Source organism: Dasypus novemcinctus, chromosome 9, assembly GCF_030445035.2.
Source record: "Dasypus novemcinctus isolate mDasNov1 chromosome 9, mDasNov1.1.hap2, whole genome shotgun sequence".
NCBI classification, from domain to species: domain Eukaryota; kingdom Metazoa; phylum Chordata; class Mammalia; order Cingulata; family Dasypodidae; genus Dasypus; species Dasypus novemcinctus.
Window position 1 is genome coordinate 103,399,855 of NC_080681.1, and position 11,570 is coordinate 103,411,424.

At 61.5% G+C, this 11,570-nt stretch overlaps 1 protein-coding gene across 2 annotated transcripts; it reads right to left on the reverse strand.

Moving 5' to 3' along the window:
• Positions 1 to 1,777: 1,777 nt before the first annotated feature.
• On the reverse strand, positions 1,778 to 11,360 carry TINAGL1 (tubulointerstitial nephritis antigen like 1). 2 transcript variants are annotated; one of them, XM_004471313.5, is made up of 12 exons: positions 11,275 to 11,360; positions 10,376 to 10,690; positions 9,385 to 9,448; positions 5,523 to 5,615; positions 5,155 to 5,269; positions 3,963 to 4,086; positions 3,722 to 3,872; positions 3,434 to 3,623; positions 3,271 to 3,316; positions 2,887 to 3,010; positions 2,174 to 2,219; positions 1,778 to 2,066 (listed from the first exon to the last, which is right to left on the reverse strand). In XM_004471313.5, exons 2-12 carry the CDS (start codon positions 10,680 to 10,682, stop codon positions 1,926 to 1,928), a joined length of 1,401 nt encoding a protein of 466 aa, XP_004471370.1. In that variant the 5' UTR covers positions 10,683 to 10,690; positions 11,275 to 11,360; the 3' UTR covers positions 1,778 to 1,925. The 2 variants fall into 2 exon arrangements, with proteins under 2 accessions (XP_004471370.1, XP_004471371.1); XM_004471314.5 differs by lacking the exon at positions 10,376 to 10,690 and having other exon boundaries at positions 11,275 to 11,359.
• Positions 11,361 to 11,570: the final 210 nt, after the last annotated feature.

The window sequence follows — 11,570 nt, forward strand, 5'->3', positions numbered from 1 at the left end:
GCCCTCACCTTCTGCCGCTCCAGGCGGGGCCGCGCGCGGGGAGGCGGCGGGGGAACTGCCGCGACCCCCGCCGTGCCTGCGCGGGAAGCCGGGGGCGCGCCGCCTGCCTCCCCGCGGGGCGGGCGCCTCGAGACGGGCCGCGCCCCTGTTCCCCTCCCGCCTCTCAGCTTCCGCCAAAGGGCCTTGCAGAAAATTCCAGCGGCGCCGGGCCGAGCGGCCCCGGGCCGGGGGTTTTTCCAGCGGGGCGCGCGGCAGGGCGCGTCCCCTCAGGGATCCCGCCGCCGAGGTCCCCGGGGGCCTCGCCGCCCGTGGCTCCCCGGGGACGGGCGGGCCTGCCGGAGCAGCCGGGCTCGGGACGTCCCGGCCGACAGGAAACGAGACAAAGGCCCGGCTTATCGCCTCCCGCATTCCTTTCAGGTGATGCCCTCGAGGACGCGGGGCGGAGGGGCTGCTGCGCGGCGGGAAGCGTCGGGGGGGGGGGCCCTCTGTCCTCCCCTCGGGGCCTCGGGCTGCCCCGCCTTCCCCCTCTGCGGGAATTGGGTGCGTGCGGAGGATTCTCGCGCTTGGATGGCCCCCTCCTCAGGCTCAGCCCCCTGGGCTCCAGGAAAGGGAGGGGCTGAGGTGGGCGCCGGCTGGCATCTGTGCCTGGAGGGGTGGGGCAGGGTGGGAGTCTCAGGAAGGGGGAGAACGGGTCTCGTCCACCCTGTCATTCAGCCGCCGCGTGCCGCCGCGGCCCCACCGAAGAGCCAGACCCAAGGCACTTCCAGGTCCCGGGACGGGGTGCAGGCGCCCAGATGCCTGAAGTGGGACAGGTGCAGAGGGGTTCAGGGAGGGCGTGGCCGGGAAGCACCTCGCCCTGGCTCGGCCCTCCCTTCGCACCTCAGTGGCCTCAGAAGATACTGCCTGAATGGAGGAACCCTGGAGGTGGCTTTGAAACGGGCGCGTGGGGTGGTTGGCACTCTGGGCAGAGGGCACAGCCAATGCCTGGTGGCCCACGCGTGTCCTGCACCTCCGCGGAGCCCCGAGGACCCGGAGTTGCCTGGAGAGGAACCTGGCTGGGCAGATCCTGGTGGCCTGGAAAGCCAGGCCGAGGCCTGGGCTTGTTTGCTGGCCCTGGGCTACTGGGGAGGCAGGGGGAGGGGAGGGGACTTCTTCGCCTCGGTGGCTTGAGAGGCTGATCTGCAGAGACAGAGGCCGAGACCCCCTTGCCTGCTGGGCACTGGCGCTGGTTCTGCTAACTGGTGGGTTGCCCCCCCCATCCTCGACTGGCACTGGCTCGGTCTAAAAGGTGGTTCCCATAGGCCCACTCTCCTCCCGGGGCCAAAGGCCAAGCAGTCCCTGCCGCCTGCAAGTGGGTGAGTGCCCAGGGCCCCTGACAGTTGGTGCTGAATGGAGTGCTAAGAATGCCAGTCCACACTCCTACAGACCAGCAACACCTCAGGCAGTCCTTTCTGTTGGCTTCCCACCTGCCTACCTCAACTCTAGCCTGGCTTCCCACCCCCAGAGGCTCCAAGTTCCTTAGTTTTTCAATACTATGGTTTTATTTAAAAACTGTGAAAAGAAAAATAAATATCTTTGGAGAATAAGAGTATGGGTAGGGTGGGGTTAGTGGGGCTGGAGACTTGGGGGTGTCCTGGCTTAAGTGGTCTTGGGTGGGAGTGCCTGGGGTCTGGGATCTGCAGGCCCCAGCTCCTCTGCAGGCCAGGCCCTGCCCCGTCCCCGCTGGGAGGTCTGGGGGCTCCGCCAGCCTCGCCTGCCCACGGCTCCCAGGCTGGGCGCTGCATCAGCGGAACCTGCTGTGCCCGGAGTAGCCCCACAGCGTCCGCCTGCCCTGGCAGCTCCGTCGGGCAGGGCTGGAGCGCAGCTCTCCCGCCGGCTGCCCATCAGCTGGGACCCTGGGCCGGCCCGGCGTGGTGCTTGCGGCTTCAGTGGTGACCCATGTCCTCCATGCCTACGCGGCCCCAGACACCCAGCACGAAGCTCTCAATGTCACACTCGTTGGTGCCGCGCAAAATGCGGAAGTGTCCCCTCTCGCCCCAGTCTGGGCCCCATGAGTTGGCCGCCGTCTGGGGATGAGGGGGCTCGTAAGGTGGGGAATGGATGTGGGGCGAGGGAAAGAGGTGGGCAGGGGGAAGGAGAGAGCGGTCGCGGGGCACGCTGTGACGGGACTCACCCAGTATCTGAGCGTCCTTCCATCAGGCAGTGTCTCCTCTCCCCACCTGTGGGGTACGGGGGACAGGAGGTGGGAGAAGGGCGCTAGTTCCATCTGCTCTCAGAGACGCCCTTAAGACCTGGGCAAGTCTGTCCCTCTGTCCCTCCCAGTGTCCACCTCTGTTCAGTGGGTGTATTCCAGCCCAGCATGGGGGAAGGCACCGAGAGAGAGTGGGGTCAGGTTGGCAGAAAAAGAGGGAGCTTGGGCCCTGGCCCTCTAGGGACTGCCAGGGACCAAAAGGAAGAGACAGAGAATAGGGGAACCTTGAAGGCCCCAGACATCTACTGCCAGGTACTTTTCACTGATTGATTGAAATCAGTTAGTCTAACATCTCCTGTTGTATCGGAGGGGAAAACTGGGGCTGGGGCATGACCTGCCCAGTCACTCAGTGAGTTGGAGAGTTGGGGCAGGTGCTGTCACGGGGAGCAGTTGAGCTCCTCTTGAGGTCTTGTCTCTATTTCTATCCTAGTGGGTAAGGAAGGACAGAGCCTAGACAAACTTTGAAGGGCCGCTACTCTCAGTGGGCCCCAGAGCAAGCGCCCTCTTCTTTCTGAGTCTCGGTTTCGTCCTCTTTGAAATGGGGAGAGCAGCCCTGGCTTTGCAGAGAGACTGAAGGATTCAAGGCAGGCTCCCGAGACCCCAGTGCCACCCCTGCTGCCCACCAAGCCCCTCACCCTGTGATCTTGACCGAGTGGGTCCCATGCCGGCGGTATGGTTCCGGCCTCCCAAGGCTCACTGGCGTGTGGCTGTAGATGCCACCCTGGTACAGGAAGAAGTCCTCGTGGACCTCCATGAGGGCTGTGGGCAGAGGTCAAAGTGGGAGCCCACCCATCGACATGGCGCTGATGCCTAAGCCTGAAGATGCTTGCCAGGCTTCTCGGTACCAAGACTTCATTCCCCCTCCAGGTGCTGCCCGTGGGGAGGGGACACGCACCCCCCCCACACACACACTCCCAGTCCCACTAGCCTTACTGTTTAACATTACACAGACCACTTGTGCCTTCTGAGCCCAGTCTCAAGCACGCACAAAATTCTGGGGCAGGGCGAGGGGCATTTACCTTGGACAGGGCCATTCTCCATCAGCTCTTTCATGATTTCCTCCTCCTGGAGGGCAGGGGACAAGGGTTGGGTAGGAGAGAATTCATTAGGGGCCGAGGCTCTAGCTTTGGCCACTCCCCATCACTCTTTGGCCTCTGCCCCCTCATCCAAGTGCAGACTTACGCTGGAGCCGAGGCGGTAGGCAGGAGTGACCTGGTAGATGTCATTGGCGTGGCCATGGCCATTGGGACAGCGGGCAGTGGCCTGGCGCTTTCCCCGACCCATGGCCCGGCTGTGCATCATGCAGCGGGGGGCAGGGCCGGCCTTGTCCCGCCCATAGCCTGAGAACGGGTAGCAGTGGTCAGACACGACCCTGGAGGGCAGTAGAAGGCAAGGCCGAGTGGGCATGGTGCAGCAAGGCTAAGGCCCTGGCCTCATGCCCGCTCCTTGTCCACATTCCCTGCTGCTCACCCTCGATGTCGCAGGAACCACCAGGCGCCGTCAAGACGCCCCCCGCGACAGCCCTGCTGGTTGTGGGTGTCACAAGACAGCAGGTGCTGGGGCGACAGGACCGGCCTCATGTGGCCCAGAGAATGGATTGAGACACGATCGGATGCCACCGCTGGGGAGAGGGGGAAGGCAGAGGGGCTGTGAGGGGGCTGGGGCCTTGGCCTTCGTTTCCCACCATGCCAGCCCCCGGCCCCGGGCATACCCGCCGTGGAGAAGGCCCAGGAGCCTGCACAGTTGCCCTGGTCGAGAGGCTCTTGGGTCAGGTCGGGCCACTTCTCAGAGGCCTCAAAGGCCACGGGCAGCACCTCCCCTGGGCCCAGCACTGTCTGCAAGGCAAAGATCTGTGCGTCTGCCTCCTGCCTCTGCCCCAGCCTGCCCCTTGGGGGCCTCTTGGTGTGGAGGGCCATAGAGAGGCAGGGCAGTCTGCAGTTTTATCGTGAGCCCTCGTGCTGCTGAGGGATTCCAGCAGCTTCCCACTTGGACTAGAGTGGAACAACCAAGCACCATTTAGTGCCTCCCACTTGCCAGGTGGGGCAGTGACTGATCCTGTTTTACAGATGAGACAACTGAGGCTGGGAAGAGGGAAGTAGACAGACCAGGGCCGGCTAGTTTTCCATTCTCAACCCCTGCCTCTTTCCTCCTCTGCCCCATCCTTCTTCCTTCCAGGACCTTGGGCTGCAGGCCGGAGACCCAAAGAGGAGGGGAGGGGCAGGGTCCCATGACTGGGCAGGCAGCCAAAGCAAACAGCAGCAGGCAGAAAATAACCAGCGGCCCAGGGGAGTGAGGGCAGCGGCAGGGCCGGGCCACCCCAGCCTTGGCTGAGGCTCCTCTGCAGGAAGGCCTGCTCCGGCAGCCCCTGCCTCCTCCCTGCCTGCCACCGATGGGCAGGAGCTCCTGCGGCCTGGGCCTGGGCCCATCCTGCCCATGCTCTCCCTCCCCACATCAGGTGGTTCAGCTCTGGGTCTTGCTTCTCCCCCCGAGGGATCCGCTGGTGGGAAGAGAGGAGCCCCCTCCTCCCCTGGGGTTCTCCTGAGTCAGCACTTGTTCTGGAGAACTGCTGCTCTCTGGCCAGGGCTGGAGGAGTGTCTGTCCTTCCCTTCCCAAAATATCAAGGTGACCTCTTGGCCCCTTGAACCCTGACCCAGGCAGACTGGAACCAACAGCATTTTTCCCAGGCTCCGGAGGCCAGGGAGTGGCTGATGTGGAGGCCACCAAACTCAGAACCTGAGGCTCAGGTCCCCTGGGGAAGACCCAGAGAAGGGGAGTGCCTGGGGACGCAGAGCCCATTGGAGGGGACAGGCCCAGGCCCTTGGAGGGGCAAGGCACAGGGTGCGAGAGTCCCGGGATCCTAGGCCATGGGGAGACAGCAGGCTTGTGGGCAAGGACAGACTCACGTGAATCTCGTTCATGTTCATGACGGAGGAAGGTGGCCGGATGGTGCCCAGGCGGTATCGAATGCCCTCATCCAGGGTCATGCCCCAGAAGGCGCTGTGGTTCCCAGCCTGCCAGCTGAGGGAGAGGGGATGGAAGCGGCTCACGGACCTGGCAGGGCTGGGGGCTCCTGGAGGCGTGTGCACGCGAGTGGGAGAGACGCATATGGGCTGAGCGTACACCGAGTAAAATCTGAGATGGGGGTGCTTGTGTGCCAGGACGTGTGTCTTGGGCAGAGTGTGTGTGTGGATGCACTTGTGCAGGGTGCATTCCTCTTGTGCAGGGTGCATTCCTCTAGTGCACACTGGGGGCCTTTCCGGGGCCTTCTCACCCATAGTTGCCCTGGTTGATGGCGTTGATCATGTCTCTGTCCACCAGGCATGGCTCCTGGTCACACTCCCACTGCCCAATCTCCTGGCAGGTGCTGCAGAGAGAGGAGGGAAGAGGTAAGGGGGAGGGGCTTAGCGGACCCTCTGAAGGCATGAGGCCCCAAAGGCCAGCTTAGCCTGGGGTTCTGTGCCAGCAGCTACGAGAGAAGCCCTAGATCAGGGGTTCTTAACCAGGGGGTCCGTGAGCTTGAATTGATGGGGGGAAAATCAACTTATTGCCTTTATTTTCTCTGACTGAAATCTAGCATTTCCTTCACTTATGGGTGTATGCTATAAATAAATTACAGTCTATTCATTTCACCTGACTGGCAAAGGGGTCCGTGGAACAAAAAAGTCAAGAACCCCTGCCCTAGAGGATCCCATCCGGCCCCATGGCTGTTAATGGTAATTGAGTGTTGACAATTCTCTGGACTGTTCCCTGAACTCCAAATTCAAGGATCTCCCTGCCACTCAACATTGCCCCTGGCGTGGCCAACAACGGGTCAGACTTCGCTTATCATGCAGCCCAAACGGAATTCCTGATCCACACCGCTCCCAAGCCTGCTCCTCCCACAGTGCTCCCCATCTCAGAAAAGGGCTACTGCCTGGCGCTCAGGATGAAGACCAGCGTGCCACCCTTGACTCTCCTCTCTCACCCGCTCATCCTCCTGTTGGCGCAACCTTAGAAACGAACCCAGATCCAAACCCAGTCTCCTGGCTTGCCCCACTGCAGCCCCTCGGCCCACCTTTCCCCCCACGGCTGCTGTGAGCCTCCTCACTGCTCTCTCTGCTTCTACCCTACCCCTCCGGTACATTTTTAACACCGCTGCCAGACTGATCTTGATAAACTTAAGTCCTACCTCGTTATTCCTCTGCCCACAACCCGCCTTTGGCTTCACATCGCAGATGCCCAAGTCTTTACCGTGACCACCAGATGCGGCGTGATCTGCCCTCATCCCCTCCATCTCCATGCCCTCTTTGCAGCCCCTCCGCCTCCCCTGCTTTCACAGCTGCAGCCCTGCCAGCCTGCTGCTGTAACACACCGGCCGAGCTCCCGCCTCCCGGCCTTGGAGCTGCTCTTTCCACACCCCATGGCTCCTTTCTTACTCACTCCACGTCTTGATTCAAATGTCATTTTCTCAGAGACACCTGCCCTGGCCACCCTATCTTAAATTTCAACCCAATCCACCCCCACTTCCTATCTCCCTTCCCTGTTTTGAATTTTTTTCTCCTTAGGAGGCCTAAGAAGAAAAACCTATCTGACATATTTATATTGTTATTTATTTTGTTTTACCTACTTACCTATAGATTCTAAATTCCTTGAGGGCAGGTATTTTTTTTTTGTATCTTAAGTGCCTGGGAAAACAAAACCTAGCACATGGTAGGCACCCAAGAAATATCTGTTGAGTGAATGAATGAGGCATTGTAGTAGAGTGACTGGGTGCTTGGGTGCTGGCATTCAAATCGGGTTCCAGTCCTAATTTCCAAGTTAAGCGAGTTCATTAAACTCTCTCTGCCTCAGTATTCTCGTCTGTCAAATGAGGATAACGATAGCCCCACTTTCCAGGACATGAAAGAGACGCGGCTCATCAGACATTTGTGCAGGGCCTGACTCGCTGTAAGTGCTTCACTGCCATCTACTTCTACTGTTCTCCTCGCACGAACCCCAGACCCCCGTCTCTGAAGGTTCAGATTCCGTCCGGCTGGCTCTCGTCATCTCCTCTGGATGTGTAACAGGCATCGCCACCTCAAAATGGCCAAAGCTGCTTTCCCCCATACCTGCTCCTACCCCCAAATCCTCAAGTCAGAATGGAGAATGGAGAAAAAGGCACCTCACCCACCCGTTGTCCAAACCAAACTCTGGGTGGTCTGTGGAGCCCCCTCCTCATCTGTCCACCTCTCGCCCCTCCACTGCCACCGTCCTACCCTGCGTCCCATCCCCTCTTCTTGGACCATGACGATGGCCTCCCCTCCCTTCCTCTGGTCCCTCCTAGACTCCCAGAGGTCCATTCCCAACCCTGAACCCAGAGAGCTGGTGGAAGAGTGTAAATCAGCTCGGGTGCTCTCTGAGGCTTTCCACGGCACTTAGAACGAAATCCAGAATCCTGGGCCCAGCTGCCGAGACCAGGGGACGTCGCCCAGGCCCAGGGGACGTCGCCCAGGCCCAGGGGACGTCGCCCAGGCCCGGCTGCTGAGGCCCAGGGGATGTTGTCCAGGCCCCGCTCTAGGCCCCGTGGGGCTCGGACGCCCCAACCTTTTGCCTGCTTTCCCCACCACTCTGCCTCTTCAGCTCCCTGGTGGTAGCACCTTCCCTGGCTCCCTCCCCGCCCTAGACTAGGGTCCTCGCATTATGCTCTTGTTTCCCATATAACACCAGTGCAGAGTTGTGCTTTTGTATCTATTTGTGTGTGTAGTTATTTCTCCACATCCTTCCTCATTAGACTAGAATCTTCAGGAGGACCAGGATGGGTCTGTCGTGGTCTGGCTGCAGTCCCCAGCACACAGTAGGTCTTCAGTAGCTAGGTGTCGCCTGAAGCGCTGCAGTCTAAGGATCCTAGCATGCCTTTACGAGTTCATGACTCTGCTCGAGTTCATGACTCTGCTCTGACATGGTGCTGAGTCGCCGCCTCGCAGGCCCGCCCGGGCTCCCACCTCCGCCATGGCCTTTTAAGGAGCCTCCAGGGGAACCAGGCCCAGTATGGCTGGGCTCTCCGGCCGGCGGGCCGGCTCTCCCGGCCTTCCCCTCCTCCTCCGCGCCCTGGGCAGCGCTCCTCTGGAGGCCCACCTCCAGGGCCCGCACCTTCGAGGGCCCCCAGCCCCCTCCCCACTCGGGGCTAAACAACAGGGAGCCCAGCCGGCTGCACAGACCGACCTTCCTGCCACCTCCTCCTCCATCCCCGGGGCTGCCCAAGCAGGCCTAGACAGGGCTGGTGACAGTAGGTCTCAGCATTCCAGAGGGGCCGGGAGCCCAGGCCCCAGGGACCTGAGTGGAAGCCGGCGTTAACCCCTCCGTGTCCAGAGACCTCCTCCACCTTTCTGAACAGGCACACACAGTGCATACACACACTGCTGCACACAAACACACACTTTCAACCAGGCACACGCTGAGCCGCACGCGTCCCTCCTCTCGCTGTGACCCAGGCACCCTTCACCCCAGTGAGGCAATGGAAACAGCTTATGTACATTCCATTCCAGCAAGTTTCCTTTTCCCTGGGGCCTCTCAGTCTCAGGCAAAGAGGGAATGGGGTGGGCTGGGTTCAGCGCTGCTCCCTGAGTCACAGGGTCCCTGTTATTCCCATTAGACTTCCTCCTCAACCCTTCCCATTTCCCATCTCAGGCTCAGGTTAGAGGAGGGGCATCATGGCCCCTTCCTCCTCCTGCCGGGAATGAGGGGGGCAGGCGGGGTGGGGGGCGGCTTCCAGGGAAGGCCCTGCTTGTTGCCGGCAGGCCAGCCGCCAGCTCAGCTATCCCTGACCCTCATCCGGCCCAGGGCAGCGGATGCTGCAGCCAGAGGTTTCCTTCCTGGTGCCCCCTTCTCAGACTCTTCCATGACAGCAAAATGCTTGGGAGGGGCAGGGGACGCCTCCCAGCTCAGGCGTGGCACCTGGGGTCAGGCATCCAGGGCTGGCCAGTCCTGGGGAATGTGGCTGTATAAGTTGACACGGTCCACGTTAACATCCCCACGTTACAGATCAGTGAGGAAACTGAGGCACGAGCAGTAAAAGGACTTGCCCCCCCCACAAGCAAGTAGCAGACATAGGATTTGAACTAAATCTGTTGACAGCAAGTCCCACAGCTAGCCACCTCCAGGCCCCAAACACTCACCAGCGGTTACAGTTGTCCCAGTAGGTTCCCAAGACTGGGTAGACACGACCCCCGTGCATGCATCCTGGGGGGAGGGAAGAGGAGAAAAGAACTGGGGCCAGAGCCAGAGGCGACGGGCTGAGATGGCCAGGTCCTCAGAGGGGCAGGCACCCCGAATCCCCCAAGGTCACCTCAGTCACTCACCCCTTCACCCCACCTCCGCTGATCCCACTAGCCCTCACTGACACTAAAACCACACTAGAGCTCAAGCCGTCTCCTGCAGGTCGCACATCAACTGCTGTTTGGGAAGGTCGTCACTGACTCCACCTTGGATTCCTCGTTTCGCCGGGGTGCCAGCCACAATACCCTTGGCAACCGTTGCCATTTAAATGAGTTGGGGCTTGGGAATGGGGAGGTGAGGGATATGGGGAAGCAGAGGCTCAGAGAAGGTAAGTGACCCACCCCAAGAGAACCCAGCACTTTGGAATGACAACCCACGTGTGCAGTCTCCCAGCCCAAAGGCCCAAGGAAAGTGGACAGCAAGAGATTTTCCTACTGGACAGGACAGGTGCATGCAAATGGTGGTGCGAGTGACGTGGCCCGCCTCCCAGGTCACCAGCAGCAGCCCAGCTGCTCAGAATCCTGAGCAAGGGCAAAGGAATGGCTAAGATGACCCTGGGCAGCCATGTGTGCTCATGGGTGAGTCAGTAGGTGGAGGCAGCACCTTCTACGTCCAGAATCGAGACCAGACTGGGAGAGAGGACGGGAGACCGCCCTTCCCCCAAGCAGTCTTAGAATTCCACTGACCAAGGATCTTTCTCTCCCCGTCTACCTGGATAGATTCAAGTTAGACCAGAGTGGGGACTTCCCAGGAGGGCAGGGAGTGGGATAGGGTCTCTATCCTGGACTCTACAAGGTCTCGCCTGGAAATAACACCTCAGCCTTGCTCCTGAGCCTGGCTGAGTCTGGGGTTGACAAAGCAACCCACCCTCCTGGCCATCCTGGTGCCCACCTTGGATGGGGGGAAAAGGGGGTGGCACGCCGAGGCAGAAGTCCCAGAAGTCAGGGCAGCAGTCGGAGACGGTGCGGTTGCAGAAGAGGTCACAGTAACAGATGACACCCAGGTAGGGCAAGCTGCAGTCGTCGCTGCGGCCACGGCAGCACAGGTCTCGCTGCTGGCAGTACTGGCCGCCCGCGTCCCGGATGCCCCGCAGGTGCAGGCCTGGCGCGAGCTCCCGGCGCCCACGACCCCGCCGCGCACCCAGAGCCACCTCGCCGGCCAGCAGCAGCAGCAGCAGCCCCAGTGGACATCGCCACATGGTGCCTCCTGGGCCCAGGGAGGGCAGAGGTCAGGGGTCAGAGGTGGTGAGCAGCAGAAACTCCCTGGGCACAGTCCCCCAGCTTCCTGGGGCTGTGAGGCCGAGGGGGTTCAGCAGGGTCGGAGACCCTGATTCCTGAGTCCCTGAGCAGGACACGGGCAGAGGTGCCACAGTCGACGACGTGTCCTGCCTGGGGGGAGGGGAGGGGCTGGGGGCTGGGGGGCTAGGGACCGGGACAGAAATGAAGCCCTTCCCTGACCTGCCTAGGGCTCTTAAGGACAAGGAGATGAGGGTTTGGGCATTCTTGGTGCCCCCAACCCAGCACCAACCCATCCTTTGGACCCCAGGTCTTCTCTCTGGTCCTGGGTCCCTCTGTCCCTCTGTCAGCCTCGATCCCTGGCTCCGGTCCTTGACTGTGTGTCCTCGCGCTCCCCCCTCTGTCTTTCCTGTCCTCTCCTCGGCCCCTCTCTGGGTCCCTCCCCCTCCGCTGTCCCTCTCTGCCCTCTTTCTCTGTCCCTCTGCCTGCCCCCTCGCCCGCTCAGTCCCCCTCCACGCACATCCTCTCCCCTCGGCACAGGAGAGCGGCCCCTACCTGGGGTGTGGGCTGGGCCCAGGCTGCCGAGTGCCTGCTGTCAGCCGCTCCGGGGGACACTCCAAGTCAAGTGCGGAGCCCGGGGCGGGACGCTTTCCATCCTGCCCCGCCCGTCGCCCCGCCCCCGGCTGCGAGGGGGAGGGCCCGGCCTGTTCGCACCTGGAGCAGCGGCCCCTAACTCAGCAGCTGGGACTTGGGGGACGGGGGTGGGTGCGACGAGGGCGTGATTGTCCTCGCAGGGTCTTCCTTAAATCAGGAAGGCTCGTTGTCTGACACCAGTGGGCTACACCACGGGA

What these genes read in the sequence shown, in the direction of transcription:
- TINAGL1 (XM_004471313.5), bottom strand. Translation starts at nt 10,682, where the DNA reads ATGTGGCGATGTCCACTGGGGCTGCTGCTGCTGCTGCTGGCCGGCGAG. An exon ending in TGGGACAACTGTAACCGCTG is followed by an intron (nt 5,616 to 9,384) that starts GTGAGTGTTTGG and finishes CTCTCTCTGCAG; the next exon opens with CACCTGCCAGGAGATTGGGC. An exon ending in CTGGGCCTTCTCCACGGCGG is followed by an intron (nt 3,873 to 3,962) that starts GTATGCCCGGGG and finishes CCCTCTCCCCAG; the next exon opens with CGGTGGCATCCGATCGTGTC.